Source organism: Taurulus bubalis (genome assembly GCF_910589615.1).
Source record: "Taurulus bubalis genome assembly, chromosome: 1".
Classification (NCBI taxonomy): Eukaryota; Metazoa; Chordata; class Actinopteri; order Perciformes; family Cottidae; genus Taurulus; species Taurulus bubalis.
Window position 1 is genome coordinate 24370685 of NC_136589.1, and position 21314 is coordinate 24391998.

At 46.0% G+C, this 21314-nt stretch overlaps 1 protein-coding gene across 2 annotated transcripts in view; it reads left to right on the top strand.

The window, feature by feature from the left end:
• Positions 1-7974: 7974 nt before the first annotated feature.
• The window catches only part of rnf220a (ring finger protein 220a), a gene marked incomplete at its 5' end in the record, with an annotated part of 142949 nt that continues 129609 nt past the window's right edge, over positions 7975-21314 (top strand). For both annotated transcript variants that reach the window (XM_079217436.1, XM_079217437.1), the window contains one exon: positions 7975-8629. In XM_079217436.1, the coding sequence (XP_079073562.1) occupies positions 7975-8629 (655 nt within the window). The remainder of the gene's footprint in view (positions 8630-21314) is intronic.

Genomic DNA, 21314 nt, shown 5'->3' on the forward strand with positions numbered 1-21314 from the left:
CCCCCCCCCCCCTCCACACACACACACCCTCCCTCTCACACCTCCCCAGAAGACACCATCGGTGCATTTACATCTCATCGATTGCACACAGGCGGTTATATGTGCAGCCTAATTTTTCCATCCATGCAGCCAGCCGGGCATCCAGGCAGGAGAGCCGATACAGCCCCCCCCCCCCATCTCCAGGAACGTGCACCGATACTCACCCACACGACCACACACATGTCCTGCAGTTGGATATTCTTGTAGTAAGTGAACACAGGGATTTGGCTGTTGGGCGAGCATCCTCCCGTCTGCCAGCCCAGCATCTCTGACCTTTGGCCTCCACGCAGAACTCTCATCATCATTAATAACTCTATGATATTGAGCATTATCATTGTTGGAATCGCCCCCCCCCCCTCCCCTTTGCGAATGAGAACAGCAAACCTGGCAACAGTTGGTCCCTTTTGCTAAACTCGAGCTAATTGGCTTGCACTCGCATGCAGCACAAACCAGGCCAGCCGGCCGCCTGTCCGCCTGCCAGGCAGCGAGATTAGTGGCTGCTGTTGTACACGCCGGCACAGCGCATCAATAAAGAGTCATGGCAGGGTGGCCGGGGCCACACACACACACACACACACACACACACACACACACACACACACACACACACACACACACACACACACACACACACAGCAGGACAGATAGCAAGCTGCGTCACCTGTCGGTCAGCGAGAGACGCTGGCAGACTTTCAAAAGGTTTTCCAAAGACAAACTAAAAGTGCACGTTCGCAGGCCAACGCTGCTGCGCCTGACGTGTCGAAGGAAGCCCATTCATCATATTTTAAGGGGAGACAAAAACAAAAACAAAAAATGCTGGGATTTTGGTTCATCAGTGATCCAAAAATACTCTTCGGGGATGGTAATCTATGAGCAATGGAATGGTGTGCTTTTCCCATTCAGCATCGTCCGTACCAGGAATTAGCTGGCCCCCCTTAACAGGGGCATCGCTGCCATGAATAGAAATCCCTGCCACAGGTCAGGGCCGACTTCCAGAATTATTCTTTTTTTTTTGTTTGCTGGCCATGACTCTGTTTCCATAATCACAAAGGCGTATTTGAGAAGTAAATTGTCTCGCTTTTTCTTTTTTTTCTTCCTATTTTCCTTTCAGGAGTGTTGCAATGGAAGTCACAGGGGGAGAGTCTGGAAAAGAAAGATGTCCATTTTCTTCTTCTTCTTCTTCTTCTTCTTCTTCTTCTTCTTCTTCTTCTTCTTCTTCTTCTTCTTCTTCTTCTTCTTCTTCTTCTTCTTCTTGTGTTGAGTAACACATTCTCCAAAATGTATTTGACTGCTGCACAAAGCTGGCATGTTCACTTGCACCAGCTCCAAATCCTTATTGATTTTGTTGCTGAATATTGCCCGAGTGCCATTACCCTCCTTAGGATGATATGTGTGTGTGTATGTGTGTGTGTGTGTGTGTGTGTGTGTGTGTGTGTGTGTACACTAGGAAATCTGACTGTAATTCTTTTTCACTGCGGATGCATATGGGCTCCTGTTAACTGCAGCAGCTGTTGACCGAAGCGGATAACCTGGTTACAGAATTCATATCGGAGAGAGGCGAGAAAAAAAAGAAGAAAAAGAAAAAAAAGAAACACGAGATTGGATATTTGAAAGACATTCTGAAACAAAATTAGGGTTTTACAGCTGAAAGAGGGAGACAATGACAAATAATATAAATAAAGAGAGAGAGAGAGAGAGAGAGAGAGAGAGAGAGAGAGAGAGAGAGAGAGAGAGAGAGAGAGAGAGAGAGAAATGAGTGCGATTCTTATTCACAAGGACATTTGAGCTTCGCCTCATGGCCAGACATGAATGAGTAAATTTCAATAGTATCGACTGTTGCTTCGGACATCAGCAAACACGTGCACGGACACACACACACACACACACACACACACACACACACACACACCTGCTGACGCGCAAGCACCGCAGTCCATGTGGAATACAGAGTGGATCTGTGTGTGCAAGTCAGCTCACTTGCACAGTGGACACACACACACACACACACACACACACACACACACACACACACACACACACACACACACACACGCACTTGTTTCTTTTCTGTGCAAATTTTGCAGTGATTCAAAGACTAAAACAAATATCCCTCCTGTCTTTTGTTGTGTTTTCATGCATTTTAAAGCAAAGTGGTTGTTTTTAGCAGTGATAAGTTAGTGCTAAGATTAAATCCTATAATCTTTTCTTTTTTTTTGCCCTGTGGCACCTGTGTTCGTGTAACTCGTTCTGTTGTTGGTCCAAATCTGGTTGATGGTTATCTCTAAATGTTTGTGCGGTTGCGTGGCTCTTTAGTCACCCTGAAATAAGACGTGGGGCCGGGTGAGCAGCGGCCAGGCTGAGGGTAAACCAGGCTGGGTACATTTTTAACTGGAGTTCCAACAAGGACATTTTGTTTTCTCTTTGGCACCACAAGCTTTAAATTGTTTGTCATTAAAATACCAAATTCAACTGCGGGACATGTTTTTACATTGTTTTGTCCCCCATGCAGTTCACTTCTACGGTGCATCACATTACAGTGTGCCGCATCATGAGTTTTGTTTCTTCAAAGTCTAGAAATTGTTTTTACCTGATCTGTTTGTGTGCGTGTGTGTGTGTGCGTGTGTGTGTGTGTGTGTGTGTGTGTGTGTGTGTGTGTGTGTGTGTGTGTGTGTGTGTGTGTGTGTGCAATTGTGTTCACCAGAGGGAATGTAGGATAAAATGTATAAAATGTTAAGAGTGTCACTTTCACGCTTGTCAACGATCTCTAAATATACCCATGGTGCGTCACATAACACACACACACACACACACACACACACACACACACACACACACACACACACACACACACACACACACACACACACACACACACACACACACACACACACACACACACACACACACATTTAGACAGGCCTGTGGTTTTGACTGCCTTTCTCTATGTCTCCATTAGATAAAAATCAACTTCAGCTGCTTCACTTCCCAACAGTCTCAGCAGTTCTACACATCACAAACACACACACACACACACACACACACACACACACACACACACACACACACACACACACACACACACACACACTGCAGGACAGATAGCAAGCTGCGTTACCTGTCAGTCAGCAAGAGACGCTGGCAGACTCTCAAAAGGTTTTCCAAAGACAAACTAAAAGTGCACGTCCGCAACTAAAAGTGTACGTCCGCAGGTGTACGTCTGCAGGCCACACACACACACACACACACACACACACACACACACACACACACACACACACACACACACACACACACACACACACACACACACAGAGTCACAGTCGGCAAGACGTTTTTAAACTAAAATTGGATTCCTCTCCAAAACTCAGCAGACTAAAAAAAAGAAGAGTCGTCATGACAAGTTTCTGCGGCAGAATATTTATCCCACACCAGTCAACAAAAAAAATAAAGAAGAGAAGAAGGGAACGTAAGACGAGGCCTCTTTGTCACCAGTGTAGCTAACTGCTCCTTCCCTTTATCTTTAATCTGCTTGTGTCCCAATCCTCCAAAAGAAGGAGTTCCACTGTCTGTCCACTTTCCCACTCTTATCGCTGTAGACCAAAAATGTTATTCTGTATATCCAACCTCCATTATTACTCCTAAAGAACAATATGATGAATGATTTCATATCCAATCTTTGACCCCCTCCCCTTACCCCCAGCACACCCCATCAGAATGATGTTCGAGCACATTGTCGTTGACACTGCAATTTTCCAGACTGGCACGACATTGTCACTTAAAGTGCAGATTTGACGTGAAAAGCCCCCCCTTCGCTGTTTGTGTTTAATATCGTGCCGACAGCTGTATCGTTCTTGTGCGCTGTAATCAAATTATGACAGCCCCCCACACACACACTGTGACATTTTCTATTATAAAATGCATACACCGCGGCGTCAGACAACCTGTGGGTGGCACCCCTCTGTGGCAAATGGGATTGTAAGTGGCACCGGCTGACATTAATGCATGTGTGTGTGTGTGTGTGTGTGTGTGTGTGTGTGTGTGTGTGTGTGTGTGTGTGTGTGTGTGTGTGTGTGTATTGGGGTGTAATTGCAATTGTGCATTGATGATATGCATAGGTGCGTGTCATGTGTCATTATGTTTTGTGAAAAAAACATGACAGACTTGCAATAAGCTTGTTGACACTTTTATTGGTGTGGTGTTTTAAAAAGAACATGCAAAAGCATCCGTACAAGAGCGGACGCCAAAGTTGAATGCGGAGAGCCAGTTCAGGGCCTCAGTTTGGAGAGTGTGTGTGTGTACAGCGGGCCAGAAGGGAGCCAGCTTGTGTCAATCACGCAGGGACATGAGATTTGTACCCTTTGTACCTTATTTCCTCTCCTCATCTTCTTCTCTATACCCTCCACTCCTTCCATGCCTTCTCTCCTCCTCTCTCCTTTTCTTATCTCCTGTCCTCTCTCCTCATCTCCTCTCCTCTCCCTTCATCTCCTCTCGTCCACTCTCGCTTACCCTCCTCTCCTCTCCTCACCTCATTTCCTCGCCTCTCTTCTCCCGCCGTGGACTGTGAGGGGATATCCAGTGTCCTCTTATTGGATTGGCTGCTCCGCGTTGGCAGGCCCTTCCCTCTTGCCGCCCCTCGGCCTGCTGGGTAATGATAATAAAATTGAAATATCCCGGTACTTATCAGTGTATTACCTCGCTATCAACACCTCAGACACACTCCCTACTTTAGAGGTTATACAGGAGAAAGTGTGATCTGATATACAGCGCGGACAGGGAGAGGACACCGGTGGAGAAAGTGCGAAAGAGGGAGTACATTGATTGACAGAGAAAGGGACTGGGAGGGGTGTGGGAGAAAAAAAAAAAAGAAAGAAAAGACGGGAGTTTTGTCGTGGCTACGTTTTCAAGGTGCTATTTGCAGGATGGATTGCAGTAGGCTGGGAGGAGAGGGTGAAAAGTGGAGGAGGAAGAGAGGCATGTAATGTGACTCTGTGGCATCTGTCCAGACCAGAGGCGTGTTAGTGTAAGCCGTCCTCAACACTCCACAGTAGTCTACTGTACATTTGCGGTAATGTAAAACATCTCACATCTCCCCATCTCTCTCTCTCTCTCTCTCTCTCTCTCTCTCTCTCTCTCTCTCTCTCTCTCTCTCTGTGTCTCCGGGCCCTCTCTCCTCTCTCCTCTCTCCTGTGTGTGTGTGTGTGTGTGTGTGTGTGTGTGTGTGTGTGTGTGTGTGTGTGTGTGTGTGTGTGTGTGCTGGAGGTGGGGGAGCGTGCCAAAGCCGAGATCAGGTTTGGAAATTGATTTGAATGAGTGTTGTGGACAGCTGATAGCTATAAAAGATTTTCTCCTTTCATTTCCCAGGGAGTTTCTCCTTTGATGATAACGCAGCTTTGAAGCTCGTCTCGAGCGGGCCGGCCCGCCAACTTGATACCATGTCTGTCGTGTGTTTATGCATGTGTACACACGACTCCGCGTTGGACCTTTTCCAGGGCACACTGGTGTCAAATCTTTTTTTATGGTAATGTGGCTGTCGTTTACGTTGTACAATATGGTATTTAATTTGATCTGATTTGATCAAAATGAGGTAAAATTACTCATGATAGCCTATTTGCATGTAAGCTGCTCTGATTAATTCTTTTTAAATCCAGAACGATCACTTGTGTGCGACAAGCACATCTTCACCTACTCTAAATCTTTAACATATTGGACGCTTAAACATGCCAGCCACCTTCAAATTGCCCTTTGGGGATAAAAATCTCGGAAATGTTATTTTGTCGTTTCATCGGCTGCCTCCCTGCGTTCCTTCGACCGGCCAATCGCGCGCTCCAATCTAATCCCCGGGGGGAGGGAATATTCTACTCTGTTGCCTCGGATGCCGCTGGGGAAAGGTGGGAGTCGTGAGGTCAAGTACGGCTAATTTATTCACTCAGTCAGATTTCCTCTGGCTCGTGGATAGCAGATGGAGAGGTCTGATATGATATCACCCATCTGAATCACCCGGGGGAGAAGAAAGGGGGAGGGAGGGGAGGCAGGGAGGGAGAGAGAGAGAGAGAGAGATGGAGGGATGAGGGGAGCAAAGATTGGCAGGAGAGAAGAAAAAGGGGAAACAGATAGTAAAAAATTGGGGAATTATAAAGTGGTTAGATAAAGAGATGGGAGAGATGGTAGCACAGCGAGGGTGTGCACTGTGTTCGCCCCACCGAGTCGGGTGTCGAGTTGAACATAGAGCCGCATTGCCTCATATCAGATGTGTGTGTGTGTGTGTGTGTGTGTGTGTGTGTGTGTGTGTGTGTGTGTGTGTGTGGTTGAAATGTGTGTCCTTATCTTAAGACAAGTGGTTCTGGTCCAATAAGATCCTGGGAGATGGTAGGACTAAGCGGCTTAGACCAAGATCTGAGATGGGGGGAGGGAGGAGAGATAGCGCCAGGGAGATGAGAAGAGGAGATGAGGATGGAGAGAAGTGGAGGAGGACAGAGGAGAAGGACAGATTAGGAGGATGGAGGACAAGGGATAGGGTGGGGGGGCATTTGGATAGAGATGAGACGTAGAGGGCTGTAGAGATCGGAATGGAAAGATGTGATGTGGAAACAGTTTGGGGAATTTATTTTTATTTTTTAAAGAGCAGGAAGAAAAGGGGAGGGGGAAGCGGGAGAAGTTTTGGTTTGAAATAGTTCTCGGCTTCTTGTCAAAGGGCATGGATTTACAGGATTTCATCAACAGTGTCAACTTGAGGACACTTCTTCCCAAGAGGTTGCGAATGTGTGGCTTGGACAACAGCGTCCGCTTAAGAACACTCTGTCCCCAAAGGTTTTGACTTCAAGCCGCTTCCAGACGCTCCTTTTCTTAAAAAATGTTTCACTCAGCTCACAGCCTTCCCTCTACATACAGATTGAGGACGAGCCATTGATCTTTGTCTGTTGAAAAAGCAGAGCGCATCTTGTCTCCTGAAAGTACCTATCATTAAGAAAAGAAGAGGAGGTCTGAGATAAATGTAAAACGGTTGGCAGAGCGATTCAGATTTTTATTATGGATGTAAGAGAGCTGATTTAAAGCTCTTTTGTCGGCACAGATAATATCTTTTTTCCACTTCTGTCCAAAACAGCAGAGACCTCAAGGTAACGGTGAAGGGAAAGTCTGTCAGAGAGCAGGTCTTGTCTCAGCACAAATCTTTTAAAAAATCCAAAAAAAATTAAAGAGTAATTATCTTCACCCATCTCATTCCGGGTGCTAGGGGAGAGCTCAGTTGAGAGGTCACATTGTATAGTTTGGTTAACTTGGCAGTACAGGCGAGACAGCTGTTCTTGTGACTAACATCGCAAACAATTTGGGAAAGGAAAATATATATATATATATTTTATATTAACCTCTAATTCTTGCGTTTTGTATCTCCTCAGTTTGGCGACCACATGAAGATGAGGAACCAGCTCTGACGACCAGCGGATGTCCAGCCCTTCCCCGGACCGCTCGGCTTCAGCAACACATCCAACAGACTCTCCGTAGAGGGAGGCTTTTACTGCTTTCTAACCAGGAGGAAAAAGTTAACCTTGACCATTTATTGTATTTATGATCAGGACTGAAGTAGTCCAAACTGTGAAGTCTGTGAAGGACTGAATAAACCCAACGGCACTTACCTGGCCCGGAATGATCTGGACTGAACTGAGCTGAGCGTATTTGGCTGGAGACATATTAAGTCACTTTAGCCCCACTGAGGAGGAATGAACTGAATTCAAGCTGGCCTAACATTGGCTGATTTCTTCAAGAGTACTCCTTTCTTACGAGCTGCTCTTTTCTGAGCCCCTTCCCTCTTGAAGCCAAAACCCTCAACTCTCCCACCCAGAATCACACACTTCCTTAGACCCCTTTCAAGGGCCTTGGACATTGTCTCAAATTTGATTGAGGAGGAATCATCTAACGGCCTTTTTCTCCCGCCTAAACATGGATCTCCACAGGGCAGCCTTCAAGATGGAGAGCTCCTCCTACCTGCCCAATCCCCTGGCCTCCCCGGCCCTCATGGTGCTGGCCTCCACCGCTGAAGCCTCTCGCGACGCCTCCATTCCCTGCCAGCAGCCACGTCCATTCGGCGTCCCTGTTTCTGTTGAGAAAGACATCCATTTGCCGTTTAACAACGGGTCGTACACTTTTGCATCAATGTACCACCGCCAAGGCGGAGTACCACCAGGATTCCCCAACAGGGACTTCCCTCCGTCCCTCCTCCACCTCCATCATCAGTTTGCCCCACCGAACCTGGACTGCTCGCCGATCAGCATGCTGAATCACAGCGGCGTTGGCGCCTTCAGGCCTTTCGCCTCACCTCCGGACGACCGGGACGGATTGCCAGGCGGCTATCAGTCGGCTTTCACCCCGGCCAAGCGCCTCAAAGGCTGCCTGGATGCAGACGCCTCACCCCACCTGCGGTACTCCGATGCGGAGGGGAAAGAGTATGACTTTGGCGGTTCCCAGATCCCTCCTGGAAGTTCGCCCAGCAGCGCATTGAAAGCAGTTGAAGACAGCGGGAAAAAGATCTTCGCGGTGTCAGGCCTCCTGTCGGATCGAGATACTTCCTCCAGCCCCGAGGACCGCATTGAGCGCTGTAAGTAACTCTTCATTGCTGTTCTACATTGTAAAGACGGAAGCTAGAAGTGTACACGCAGATGCTTAACAAGCGATAGGAATAACACGGTCACAAAAGAGCAGACGGCACAAGGGGTCACTGAAAGATTTGAATATGTGAATCACAGGGATTAGTCTTTGGAGTCACCATATCTTAACCCGATTAACCACCTATGGGAGATCTTTTGGACAAATGTGGTTCACCCTTCCAGTAGAGTTCAGATAATATATGAAGTGGTTAATAAGACATGTCATGGTGGGTTTTTCTTACATATATTGTTGTCACACATCTGTATGGAGGAATAGATTGCAATTCATAGGAAGACAAATTATAGGAATTTACTGCACAATGTGCAATGTACTCACACCACTCAAACTATATAGATTTACACATTATTGTCGTGAAAGTCTTCTGCGGCCCCATTATGCTCTCTCTATACAAAATGATATGTTGTACAATATTTCGGTTTGGTAAAATGAAGGGTCTGGCCACATCCCTTTTCTATTGTGCATTTTCTTCCAGTTTATTGGAAGTGATTGTACTGATGTTGAAAACACACTTCCAATACGCATCCAACATTGTCCTCAAAACTGCTCAAAACACAACAATCTGGGATGATTCTACAGTCGATTGCAGTACCTTAAACCTACACAGCAAGACCCACAAACACGTCCGCAGCCAAATCTAATTCTGACTCTCAAATTAAAACCAAAGTACAACTCTCTGTAATTTGTAAAAGAATGCAAATGTTGACACACTAGCATCACACACGCCAGTAAACAATCCCATCTATATTCTCCTGTCATCATCTCTCCTGGCTCTCCCTAGCCTTGTTTCACAAGCCCACAAGCTCCACTGGTCACATTAGCATTCACCGGTGGAGGGATGCCATTTGGCCCTCACGCACCGGGAATCTGATTGGTGTTTGTGTATATGTGTGTGTGTGTGTGTGTGTGTGTGTGTGTCGGTGTGTGTTTGTGTGTGTCGGTGTGCATCTGTTTGTGTGTGTGTGTGTGTGTGTGTGTGTGTGTGTGTGTGTGTGTGTGTGTGTGTGTGTGTGAGTGACTGGTTCAGAGACCGGCCATGCTCTTTGCCATCAGCATTCATCATTGCTCCACGTTGGCAGCCCCGTTGCCAAAAGATTTACCCACATACCCAAAACCTTGGCAGTCCATGTGTTTGTGTGTGTGTGTGTAATAAATAGGAGGTGGTAGAAGGGTTGAACTAGCTCCAAGCACAAACACACAAACACTCTTCCAAGCGCACAAACAGCTCTCAGCATGAGCACTGACATCTCCTACACATGTCAACAAGCTGCATCGGATCTCAGTGACAAATTAGGAGAGAGAGAGAGAGAGAGAGAGAGAGAGAGAGAGAGAGAGAGAGAAAGAGATAACAAGCCTTTAGTGTATAATTTAACTAGAAGAGACGTCCTTCCTTACTGTCGGTCCTCTCGTGAATTCACTTCATCTCCCCGTTTTGCTGTCTTTACTTCTGTACTCCTTGTTTCATCCCTTCTCCATCTCTGCAGCGAATGTGTGTGTGTATGTGTGTGTGTGTGTGTGGGTGTATATTGGTGTGTGATTTAGCGATGCATCCTTGATGGAACACATGAGAGACAGAGGCGACGACCTGAGACTGATCCGATAAAAAAAGACCACCGCAGGAGAGAGAGAGAGAGTGAGAAAAGAGAGGGATGAAGGAAGGAGTGGAGGGAAAGAAGGGTCATATTTGGGGAAATGACACCCAATGGGCTGGCAAAGGGTGAAATGAGGAGGAGGAAGATATCAAAGAAGCGCGTGAAGTGAGAAGAGGGACAGGGGTCGAGAACAAAGAGAGAGGAGCGAGAGAGGAGCGAGAGAGGAGCAAGAGCGAAGCGACAACTCCGCTGTGGAGATGCTTCTCGTCATCGTCTCGTTAGACTGTCGATTGTTTTTTATTCCGAAATAGACATTTCCCCCCGTTCTCGGCGGCATTGAGCAAAAGCGACCGGCGCTTAAGAGGCTCGTGGTCGTTGCCGTGTTGTCACTCCAGATTTGACCGAAGGCCAGAAATAGAACGGGAGACGGGCACGTGGGCCTCCTGTGCTGTCTTTTGGAACGGCTGCATCGGCATCTAATCAGGTTAAATCTTGGCACAAGTAGCCTCCAGCTCCACCATGGGCTTCTAATGCAATTGGATGTGCGGCGCCACTGCTTGCAGCAAAGAATTATGGGTTCTCCTTCACTGGTTTTGGCTATCCAGCGGAGGCGCAAAGAACAAACAACACTTTGGTGCAATCCCATGAGGACGGAGCTCTCGCTGCTTCACACACATACACACACACACACACACACACACACACACACACACACACACACACACACACACACACATTAGCTAACTAGCAGCCTCCGCGCTGCTTCACACATGCCTCTTTGAAATCTCAGTGTAAAGAGGTCTGCCTTGCTTGGGATCATCATACAGTGTCACACAGAGATTCTAGTGCGGTGCAAACATAAATATAAATGGTAGGTGTTTGTTTCATCGGTTTAATTCTCAATATCTCGAGTATCTGTTGAGGTCGCTGGGTTTCACAAGGGTGCATCCAAGTCAATCAGTAGATTTAAGTCTGGTCTTTTGAATCCATTTGTGCCAATTAATCTGTATCTTAACCGTGGTGGGATGCAATGTATAGCTCTCACCAAGGTGCCAATATTTCTCCACCAAATCAAAGACACGTGACTCTGATTATAGTGAGAGGTAACATAAGATTCTGGTAACATACGATTCTGTAAGATCAGGTGTTTGTACTGATGGGCTACACCTCCCAGTCCGGGTTTGGACAAAGTCATTCTTAACTCAAGCTCCTCTCGGCTAATGGAGTTCGCTCAGTGATCTGGAGCAGTTTTGGATGACTAGAAAAACACTGTAGTGTAGAGCGCTGCAGTTATTAAAAGAGTCTTAAACCCCTGGAAATGAGTCTGCGTTTTTGTCAAATGTTTTCTTTTTTTATGGGATTTTGGTTGGATGCCTGATATAAGGTCTGTGGTTAACAAAAGCGTAACGCTTTTTAAACTTTTGTTCGACGACATAGAACATGTCAGTAGATACTTCTCTCGTGAACTTTGAAGCTTTTACGTGTCTTACGTGCTAAATGAGACTACTACCGCCTTGAGCTTAGTGCTGGTGGCGTGAAGTCATGTGACCGTGTTGTAGTTTGATTAAAGCTTTAAATTAGTTTTTTACTTCTGGCGATTGCATTCGTGCTTCCAAAAAAAAAAGTATCACAAACTTTAGCTGACTTTATATTCTGCAATAAAGAAACTTAAGAAACATGCACTTTATTAATCTCCTTGGGGAAATTCTTCTCTGCATTTGACCCATCCCTCCCCTGGTTAGGGAGCAGTGGGCAGCCCTTTGAGGCGCCCGGGGAGCAGCTGGGGGTTCGGTGTCTTGCTCAGAGGCACTTCGAAATGTGAATAATCCCAAATCCCACCATCTTTTTGAGGTGAGGAACCAGTTTGATGGTTCCACATCACCCCTCCATCACCCGATAAACAGAACTACCTGCATGTCCACTCTCTATAGTTTGGGAGTACATCATGACCTTAACACAGAAGCAGCAACTCCATTTCATGCAAACAGAAAAAACAGAAAAAAAACGGTCTTGCATTCAATCCATTTCTAAGTTGAATATGTGTTTCAGTTTCAATCCCATTCCGGTCCAATCATCCGTCGTGCCAGTTAATCCCAGGTGTGAATGTGAAAACCTCTCTTCTTTGCCCCTCCCCCCTCCCACGCGCGCGCTCGGAAAACACTTCCCTGCACGCAATTCCTTCAGAGCCTGCCGCGCTCCAGAGCGCCGGCGGCAGCGGCCTCCTACTCCGAGCTAAGCCCTCACACAAAGCCCCCCCACTGCACCAGCAGGCACGTCGGCTGTTAGCTAAACCCGCTAACCTGTCAGCTGCTAAACCCGCACATAAAGGCCCCATCATGCCCTAAGAGGGCGACGCATGTCGTATCATTGGGAAGGCCTTCAGCATTTGACTGTATTCATATGGTTTTAGCACAGGAATGAAGCGGAGGAGGGGTTTGTGTATGTGTGGTTGTGTGTGTGTGTGTGTGTGTTACAGTACAAGAGAGAATGGAATTATGGGATGTGTGATTGGAATTAATGGAGAATGTTGACAAATGACACAGGCCCCCCCTCCTCAGTGCACTTGCTTGTTTGCGGAGGGGATTTGGCGTTTTTGCACGACGTGTCAATGTGAAGCCGTGTGCATTTGTGTCTCAGCATCCAGCACGTTCCATTATCTTTGTTTTCCTCTGCCTCTCACTTATCTTTTGTTCTCTCCTTCATCTTTTCTTTCGCGTCCTTTACTTCCTTCCCCTTCTGTGTGTGTGTGTGTGTGTGTGTGTGTGTGTGTGTGTGTGTGTGTGTGTGTGTGTGTGTGCGTGCATCTCTCCACATGAGTGTGTCACAGCTGTAGTCTGTTTGTTTACGTTCTCTCTGCTCGCCGCATTTACAAGGCCGGGAGATTTACGCCGAGCCTGACCCCGAAGGCCTGTAACCCAGCTTCCTCGTCCCTCTCCTCCCTCCCTCGCTTCCTTTCCTTTTTTTTCCCTTATTTTTCGCTTTTCGCTCGTTGCTCGTGGACGTTTTCCCACGCACGACGATCGAGATGGACGATGAAAAAATAATAATAAAGTCAACGAACGATTGAAGTCTTTGAGGGAGGGAGGGCAGGAGAGATAAAAGAGAGGATAAAAGCAATACCAGAAAAAAAGGAAAGGTTGCGGGGAAGGAAGGAATGAAGGAAAACAGGGAGGATGCTGAGATGTGGAACTGAAATGCAGTTCCCATCTGCCTGACACAAGGAATGTTTAAGCCAGCTCACCATAGACAGGTACATATTGCTGAATTTGTGTATTATTCACATTTATTAAGTCAAATTATTTTAACGTACTGAAACGAGAACTAGTTCGTCGTATTCCCATCAACAGTTTCAGCGTTCGACGGCGCACATCACACACAGCTGTGAAAACACACACAGCGAGAGGCCTCCTCTTCCTCCTCCTCTTTGCCCCTTTCTTCTGTTCTTTTTTCAGTGTCGCCTCGATTTTTTTCCTGTGTCTGGGGGACAAAGTGGAATGGGGGGCAAAATTGTTTCAGCTAAAAACACAACATAAAAATAAAACATAAAAGGTAAATAAACCGGGTTCTCACAAAAAGGGACGATAGATGAGAGTGATACGGACGACAAACACACTCGGTTTTGGGATTTCTGGTTTTCATCTAAATGTGGGATTTCACATCCCACAGACCACCTGTCAATCAAACTGTTTGGGTGGAGCTTCCACAAGTGGGGATCTTTGACTGTTAATGTCAGTCTTTTTAAACGTATTCACTTCCCCGTCCTCTACAATCCTCCCGTCCCCTGCCGCGGCGTGTGAGGAGTTAACTAAATCCTCCAAGGAGACAGAAGGCTCATCCTTCTCCTTGTCCTCGCAAAAAAAAAGATCTCTCCCCCTCTCTCCCCTCCCTCCCATCCCCTTCCATCTCTGCCTGTCACGGTCCAGTGGCAGGGTTAAGTTAAGTAAGAGTGTTCTAATAATTAGGACTGGGACTCGCCCGCCCGTGTGTGTGTGTGTGTGTGTGTGTGTGTGTGTGTGTGTGTGTGTGTGTGTGTGTGTGTGTGTTCCTGTCAGTGCTTAGCCAGATGTTAAAAGGCTTGTCCCTCTCATGTTGCCTCCCTGTCAGTCTCCACCATGTGCCACACACACACACACACACACACACACACACACACACACACACACACACACACACACACACACACCTCTCATGCATCGGATCCATACTGTACACAATTATTGTGGCTATAATCATTACAAATTGTTTTTTCATTTAAATAATCATTGGAATCTGGGAATATTCTCTTTCCATCTCTCTTTCAAGCTAGTCCTCCCCCCCCCCTTCTCTCTCACTGGGTGGCAACTGGAAGTGAGCAGCAATGGTCTGTGTGTGTCAGTGTGTGTCAGTGTGTGTCAATGTGTGTGTATGTGTGTGTGTGTGTGTGTGTGTCACTTGGTGTGAGTGGTCTTGCGGTCATTGTTGCGACGCTGCGCAGATCAAGGATTAGTCGCTTCCTGTCGAGCCTTTTGTCGGCGCAGCCACTCCATTTAGACACAGATCTGTGTGTGTGTGTGTATGTGTGTGTGTGTGTGTGTGTGTGTGTGTGTGTGTGTGTGTGTGTGTGTGTGTGTGTGTGTGTGTGTGTGTGTGTGTGTGTGGAGGAGTAGGTTACACAAATGATCCGCTTGAGCTGGTGTAAAGCAAATGAAGGAGGGCAGATGAGACGAGGAGATTCCCTCTGCAGCACCCTGCGAAATATATACAATATTCTCCAGCCTCAAAATGGGACCTGTTAATATTGTGTCATCATACTTCATCTGTTCCCACTGTTGTTGTTCTCGAGTCAGAAACGTATTGTATACTAGAAACAGCAGGAATCATGTGCAAATAAATAAATCAGGTAGGCCACTCTGAGGACAGGATGTCACTTTGCATTCTGGGAGTTACGGAAAACAGAGAACATGAACACAATTCACATGACACAGAGGCCTCTCTCTCTTTCTCTCTCTTTCTCTCTCTCTCTCTTTCTCTTTTTCTCAAACACACACACAAGGTCCGTAACGTCCCCCCAATAAAAAAAAAAACCTGCGTTAAAACTCCACCGAGTCTCGTACAACCGCAGCACACCTGGCAACACAACACACATTTAGCTTTTAATATGTGGACACACACTCGCATAAGGTCACAGCCCTGAACTTCTTCCTCACAGTTTTTTACATTTCCTACTTGCGGCTTTTCTTTCTCTTTCTTAGGAAAGATGCAGGATTTGTGCAAAACACATAAATATTCTGCAAACCATAATTTGTTGGGTATTGCCAGAGTTCCCAGTAATGGTGGAAAAAGCTGGGCCCCAACGTGTTTATCCTCTCCAGTAAAGCTCGAGAGCAAAGCTGTGATAATCCTCTAAGTCGTTGGGTTCGACGTGACCAAAGCATGCCAGTTGATTTGAAAATGACATACAGTGTTAATGTTGTACACTCGGCTCTGTCCGACGCTGCACCTTATTTCTCCAGAGAGCTTCGGCATTCAGACGCCTCCTAATGCAGATGTGTTAAAAGATCCTCCTGCCCAGCCGGCCACTGTCTCTTCCTCCTCCTCCTCTCTTTCTCTAGCATCTTTTCTCCTCCTTCCGCTCATGTCCTCGTCTCCTTCTTCTCTCCTCCTCCTCCTCCTCCTCCTCCTCCTCCTGCTCTCCTCAGTAATCTAATCTGTAGCCAGTTTGTGGATGCAGTCTAGTGTGACAGGCCTGCCTCTCCTCCCCTCCCCCCCCCCCCCCCCCCCCCCCCCACTTCTCTCACTTTCACACACACACACACACACACACACACACACACACACACAAACAGCAGGCCCGTTTCCAAATAAAAAGCCCACTTGCTTGGCAGAGCCCTTCCCCTCCCGGTCTTGGTCACACCCTCTTTAATATTGAATTATTCATCAAATCTGATTGGTTCCCGCTGATGGCGGCCATGATGCGAACCAACAGTTTGTGTGTGTGTGTGTGTGTGTCTGTGTGTGTAGGTGTGGGTGTGAGAGAACGCGAGAGCGCGAGAGGAAGTGTGTGGGTTTGAGATCGTTAGCTGCTCTTAACGCGCCACCGCTTCACAAAGCTGGACACACACACACACACGCACACGCACACGCACACGCACACCTTATGTGGGCGACTTGCACCTGTAGATGTTTCGGAAGTGAAACCCATCTTTGATTAATAAGGAAGGAGGATTTTCTCGGCGCTATTACTTGACAGCGAATTATTCTTTGCCTCGGAGATTAAAGTTCGGCGGTCGGCGATCAGACGTCAGCGTGTATCGTCACATCTGACTTCTTCCACGTTGGTACTAAAAGTTCCATCCCAGAGGAGCAAAGCTTAGCATCTGCTGCTGCTACTGCAGAAAGGGGCCTCTAAAGTCCCTTAGAAAGGTGAAACAAATCAATAAGGGGTGTTTGATATGCGTGCCATAGTGTGCGTGAATGTGTGTGTGCGTGCGCTTATTTGATTTGCATGCGCCAGAATCTACACTATTCAATATTGGGAGTGCATTGCGAATCCGCCTTTTCGATCCGCCTTTTCTCACAGTGGAACGCTATCTCCACTGCTAGCTCCACTGCTAACGGTATTGTGGCAGCCCCCCTTTCCCAACCAAATGGCAGGGTGACTGTTCTTTTCCAAACATAATGGTGCATGTCCCTCCTACGACATGATCAAGTTTATCCGCGTTATATCCCCCATCCCCCTTCCTCCCGCAACTCACTCATGTGGGTCTGCGCGCTGTGAAATTGCATTCGCGCGGCGGGCTCTGCTAAAGGCATAAACAGTCGCTGATCACGGATTTGCCCGCACTTCAGAAGAAAGAAGACGGGGATGATGAAGGAAAAAAAGGAGATGAGTGTGTCGACGTTTGCGCACGTGCGCGTGTTGGGTACCTGGAACGCCTCGTGAGGCACTCGACGCTGACCCAACCCCCCCCGCGGTGCCTCTGCATATCTCAAAGGCATTAAAGGGACGAAAGAGTCTGTCTGTCCAGGGCCCACACACACATACACACACACACACACGCACACACACACTGCACTCGTCACATCTCAGGATTGCGTTCAGGTCGCAACACAAGTTGCCTCCTCAGGCTCTATTCCTCTTCTTCAACCGTATTCACACCCTTCCCTCTACCCCCCTTCTCTCTCACCGGGTGTGTGTGGAAACCCAGCCCACTGTTCAGCAGATGAATAATTTAGCGGTGTGTGTATCATCTGTTTACCGTGCTAATCCATCTGTCAGCAGGCACCTATCGATTCGCGCCTGCCTGGTAATTGTGCATCCGCGCCACGCGTGCACACACAGATGCGCATACGCAAACACACACACACGGGCAAATGGACGTGCACCGCACACTCGTGCAACTATATGATGTGCAGGTTAGCTCATATTCAGATCCTGTGCTCGTCAGCTGGCCACCCAGACACTTCATTTACACTGAGTGAAACAGATTTTAGGGTCAAGGTCATAAAAATAACCTCTCTTATTGGATGCAGCCGCTTCACTTTTATTTTCTTTCAGACATGTGTGTGTTTGTGGGTTTTTAAAGCTGCACTGCTCACGTTAGTCAATACTTTACTGCGAAGACTGAACAAGAAAAGCACTTGATTATATAAAAAAGCACCTGGAAATGTCCATACATGCACTAGAAAGAAATGAAAGCCCATTGGAACGACGTATATGTGAGAAAAAAGAAGATAATAATGGCATAAACAAAAAGAAAAAAAAGCACAGACAAAAAAAGACAAAGCCTTTGTAAGACAAATATAGTGACTCAATTGCGTGACTAAAAGTAAAGTGCCCTCAGCTGCTGTCTCAGATCTGACACTGAAAGTGGGAAGTGCGTAAAAAGAATGAGGGAAAGAATAACGCGTTTCACTTCTGACTTCCCTCCTTCACGCGTTTGCCGCTGGCTCTGATTCCAGAGGTGTCGGCGTTTCCTCTCATCGTCTCTCCTCCCATTCCTCCTTCTTTGTCTTTTCGTCTTCGTCTTTTTGCTCGTTGTATCGAAGCCCCTCAGATTGTGAAGGCCGCTATGTATCTAGTTGCCGAAGCACGACCTGTGACTTTCTAAACATTTGCTTTAAAAATAATGGTGCATTTTTTAGAGGGATTAAACGTATTCGGAGCATCTGCAGTATATTCCATCCCTTTTGTTTTTAACCATAGGCTCAGACATTTTCAATTCATCACATAGGGAGTAAACAATTACATTTACATGGTACAGTTTACCGGAGGTGTCAAAAGTATTCACATTCATACTCAAGTAGATGTATAGATACTAGGGTTTAAAAATACTTCTGTAAAAGTTGAAGTAAGCTTTTTACTTAAGTAAAAGTGTAAAAGTACTGGTTTAAAAACTACTTAAAAGTATAAAAGTAAAAGTAATGTAAGGGGAATGTTTTTTTTCCATTAAGGACAAACTCTTAAGCCGCGTCTCAGGGGCCTATAGTGCACTACCCCACCTCCTGCAAAACAATACTTTTTCTAAAGGCCATAATGACTATAATGTTTTAAAATATTATGTTGAAAAATGTGGGATGCACTAGGCTACCCGTTTCAGCTGCATATATGCCCATTTAAAATGATCACATTTTATTACAATGCAAATACATTAAAGTACCATATGTGTACTACTGAGCATTAACATGCGTTTCATGGAGCGGAAGACATGATAACTAGTTGCCTATAAGTATTGTAATAGTGCAAAATAGGCGGCGACTCCGACACAAACACTTAAAGCTGTGGTTCTCAAACTTTTTCTGTAAATAACATAATTGTGTGACTCATCTGTGCTTTTATAAACAACAGAATAAAGACAATTGCAAACACTTTCAAGTAAATCAGATTGCCCCATCAGACAATGTTTTGTGTAAGTTCTATCTGTGCAAAAAATTACTCATATTTAGTTACTACTAAATAGCTCATTGTGGAAAACAATAAGCTTTTAATTTGTTTTGCCAAACAACACAGAATGAGTGCAGATATGTGAGCCATCACGTTGTATCAATATTAGTGGCTGCAGTGAGCTGCTTTCCTTGACACATATGTTATAAACGGGGTTGTAGATTTGATACGGCCTCTCTCAATTCATGCTCAATATTGAGCTTAGATCTGTTTTTTTATTTTGAGAAACGCAACAGCAAGAAAAGACGAGCTCACAGAGCTCACGACGTCGCGTCAAATCGCGCATGCGCAAGCGTAACCTGTTAACGGCGTACCGTAACCATTTACCCGAAAGTATAGGCATTTGTCCATGTATTTATTAATGACTTAGTTTTATATCCGTGTACTTTGTACTTTTGTAATATGTGAAGCCAGCAGCTCATTGTTGGTAGACGACACAAGCACTTTGGCTCGTTTCACCTGGAGCAGGAGAGCTGCTCCGGGTTCAGAGAGCTGCTCCGGTGCAGGGAGAACTCCGGTTGCTCCTCACATGAGAGCTGCTGTTGCATCTTCACCCTGGGAGCGTTTAAAACGCAGATATAGCGGTCTACTTTTCACGCGACATATTTTTCGACGCTCTCTGTCTGCTGCTGTGTGCTCAGCGCTCACCTGTGTGCTCAGCGCTCACCTGTGTGCGCGCGCACGTATCTGTGGGCAACCGGGCGGAGAGGTTTTTGTGTGTGTTTTTGAACGATGACAAGCCGGAGTGAAAACAAATCAAAATGAAATAGTAACGAAGCTATTTTTTAAATGTAGGGAGTAGAAAGTACAGATATTTGCGTGAAAATGTAAGGAGTAGAAGTAAAAAATCGTCTGAAAAATAAATACTCCAGTAAAGTATAGATACCCAAAATTTCTACTTAAGTAAGGTAACGAAGTATTTGTACTTCGTTTCTTGACACCTCTGCAGTTTACATACATGCAGAGAGACGGCGGCAGACGGAGTGCAGTGCTATAATGAATCCATGGGTGACCATTGATGGTTGTAATTATCAAATGGCTGGTTTTAAAAGCTCATTGATTGATGTCATTAGCTCCATGAGTGATTACTAATTGCTGCTCTAGTATGTTAACCACACGGGACACACACACACACACACACACACACACCCACACACATTCACAAAAGCATTCATCACACACGGACACATTCGTTCCTCTGATTTGATTATCAGTGATATCCAGCATTTAACGCTGTTATCTATTTAACCCTGTGGTGTTTTTGTGCTGTCAGACATCACTGCCCACTTTAAACGGGTTTGACACTAAAAGCAGCCGCAGTGATGGCTCACATTCAATAATCGTTCCTAATAGATTCATATTTGTTTGGTTGGCCGGACGATAAATCCCTTATTTGAACCATTTTGTTAGCCATTAGACAATCTGGAAAATATAATGAGGTTGGAGTGTTATATTGTGTATATGTGCTTGTTGAATGTATGCAATATTTGTCCAAACTACCAAATCAGGCCAGATCTGGCTCAAAATGCACCACGGTAGAGCAGGAGGACGTTTTAAGCAATAGAATGTGAGATTATTTTGAATATTTAAGGGGTGTCAACTAACTAGAGCTGAAGGTCCATTCCTGGAATGAATAATGAAGATATCATCGATTCTTCATTCTTCTTTATTTTTTTGCTTTCCATATCATTACCTGCTTACTGTTGGGTCAAACTACCTGCTGTTCTTCATGTTGTCCTCTTTCAGATGTTGAAAATATAATTTGAAGTTTGGGATTAATTCAGGGTGGAACAACGCACAAACTTCTGCGCAGTGTGCCTAATGTAAAAACCGACACAGTTGCACGATGCCAATGCTTCAGCATCTCTGCAGAAAGCATGTGATTGCTGGTTCAGATGAAGGCTAGTCTGAAGACTGTACTGTACGTGGCAATATGCAATGGCTGGTTTTAAACGTAAACCAGAATGGTGGCTGGTTACGATGCCCTTAAATTAGTTTAAGTTTCGCCACAAATTGCCGCAAAGCCTTCCAAGGAGACAGTAAAGGCTTATGTTATGCCAGAGCTGTAGTTTAATTGATTATTGCAGTTATGAAAGTTAATT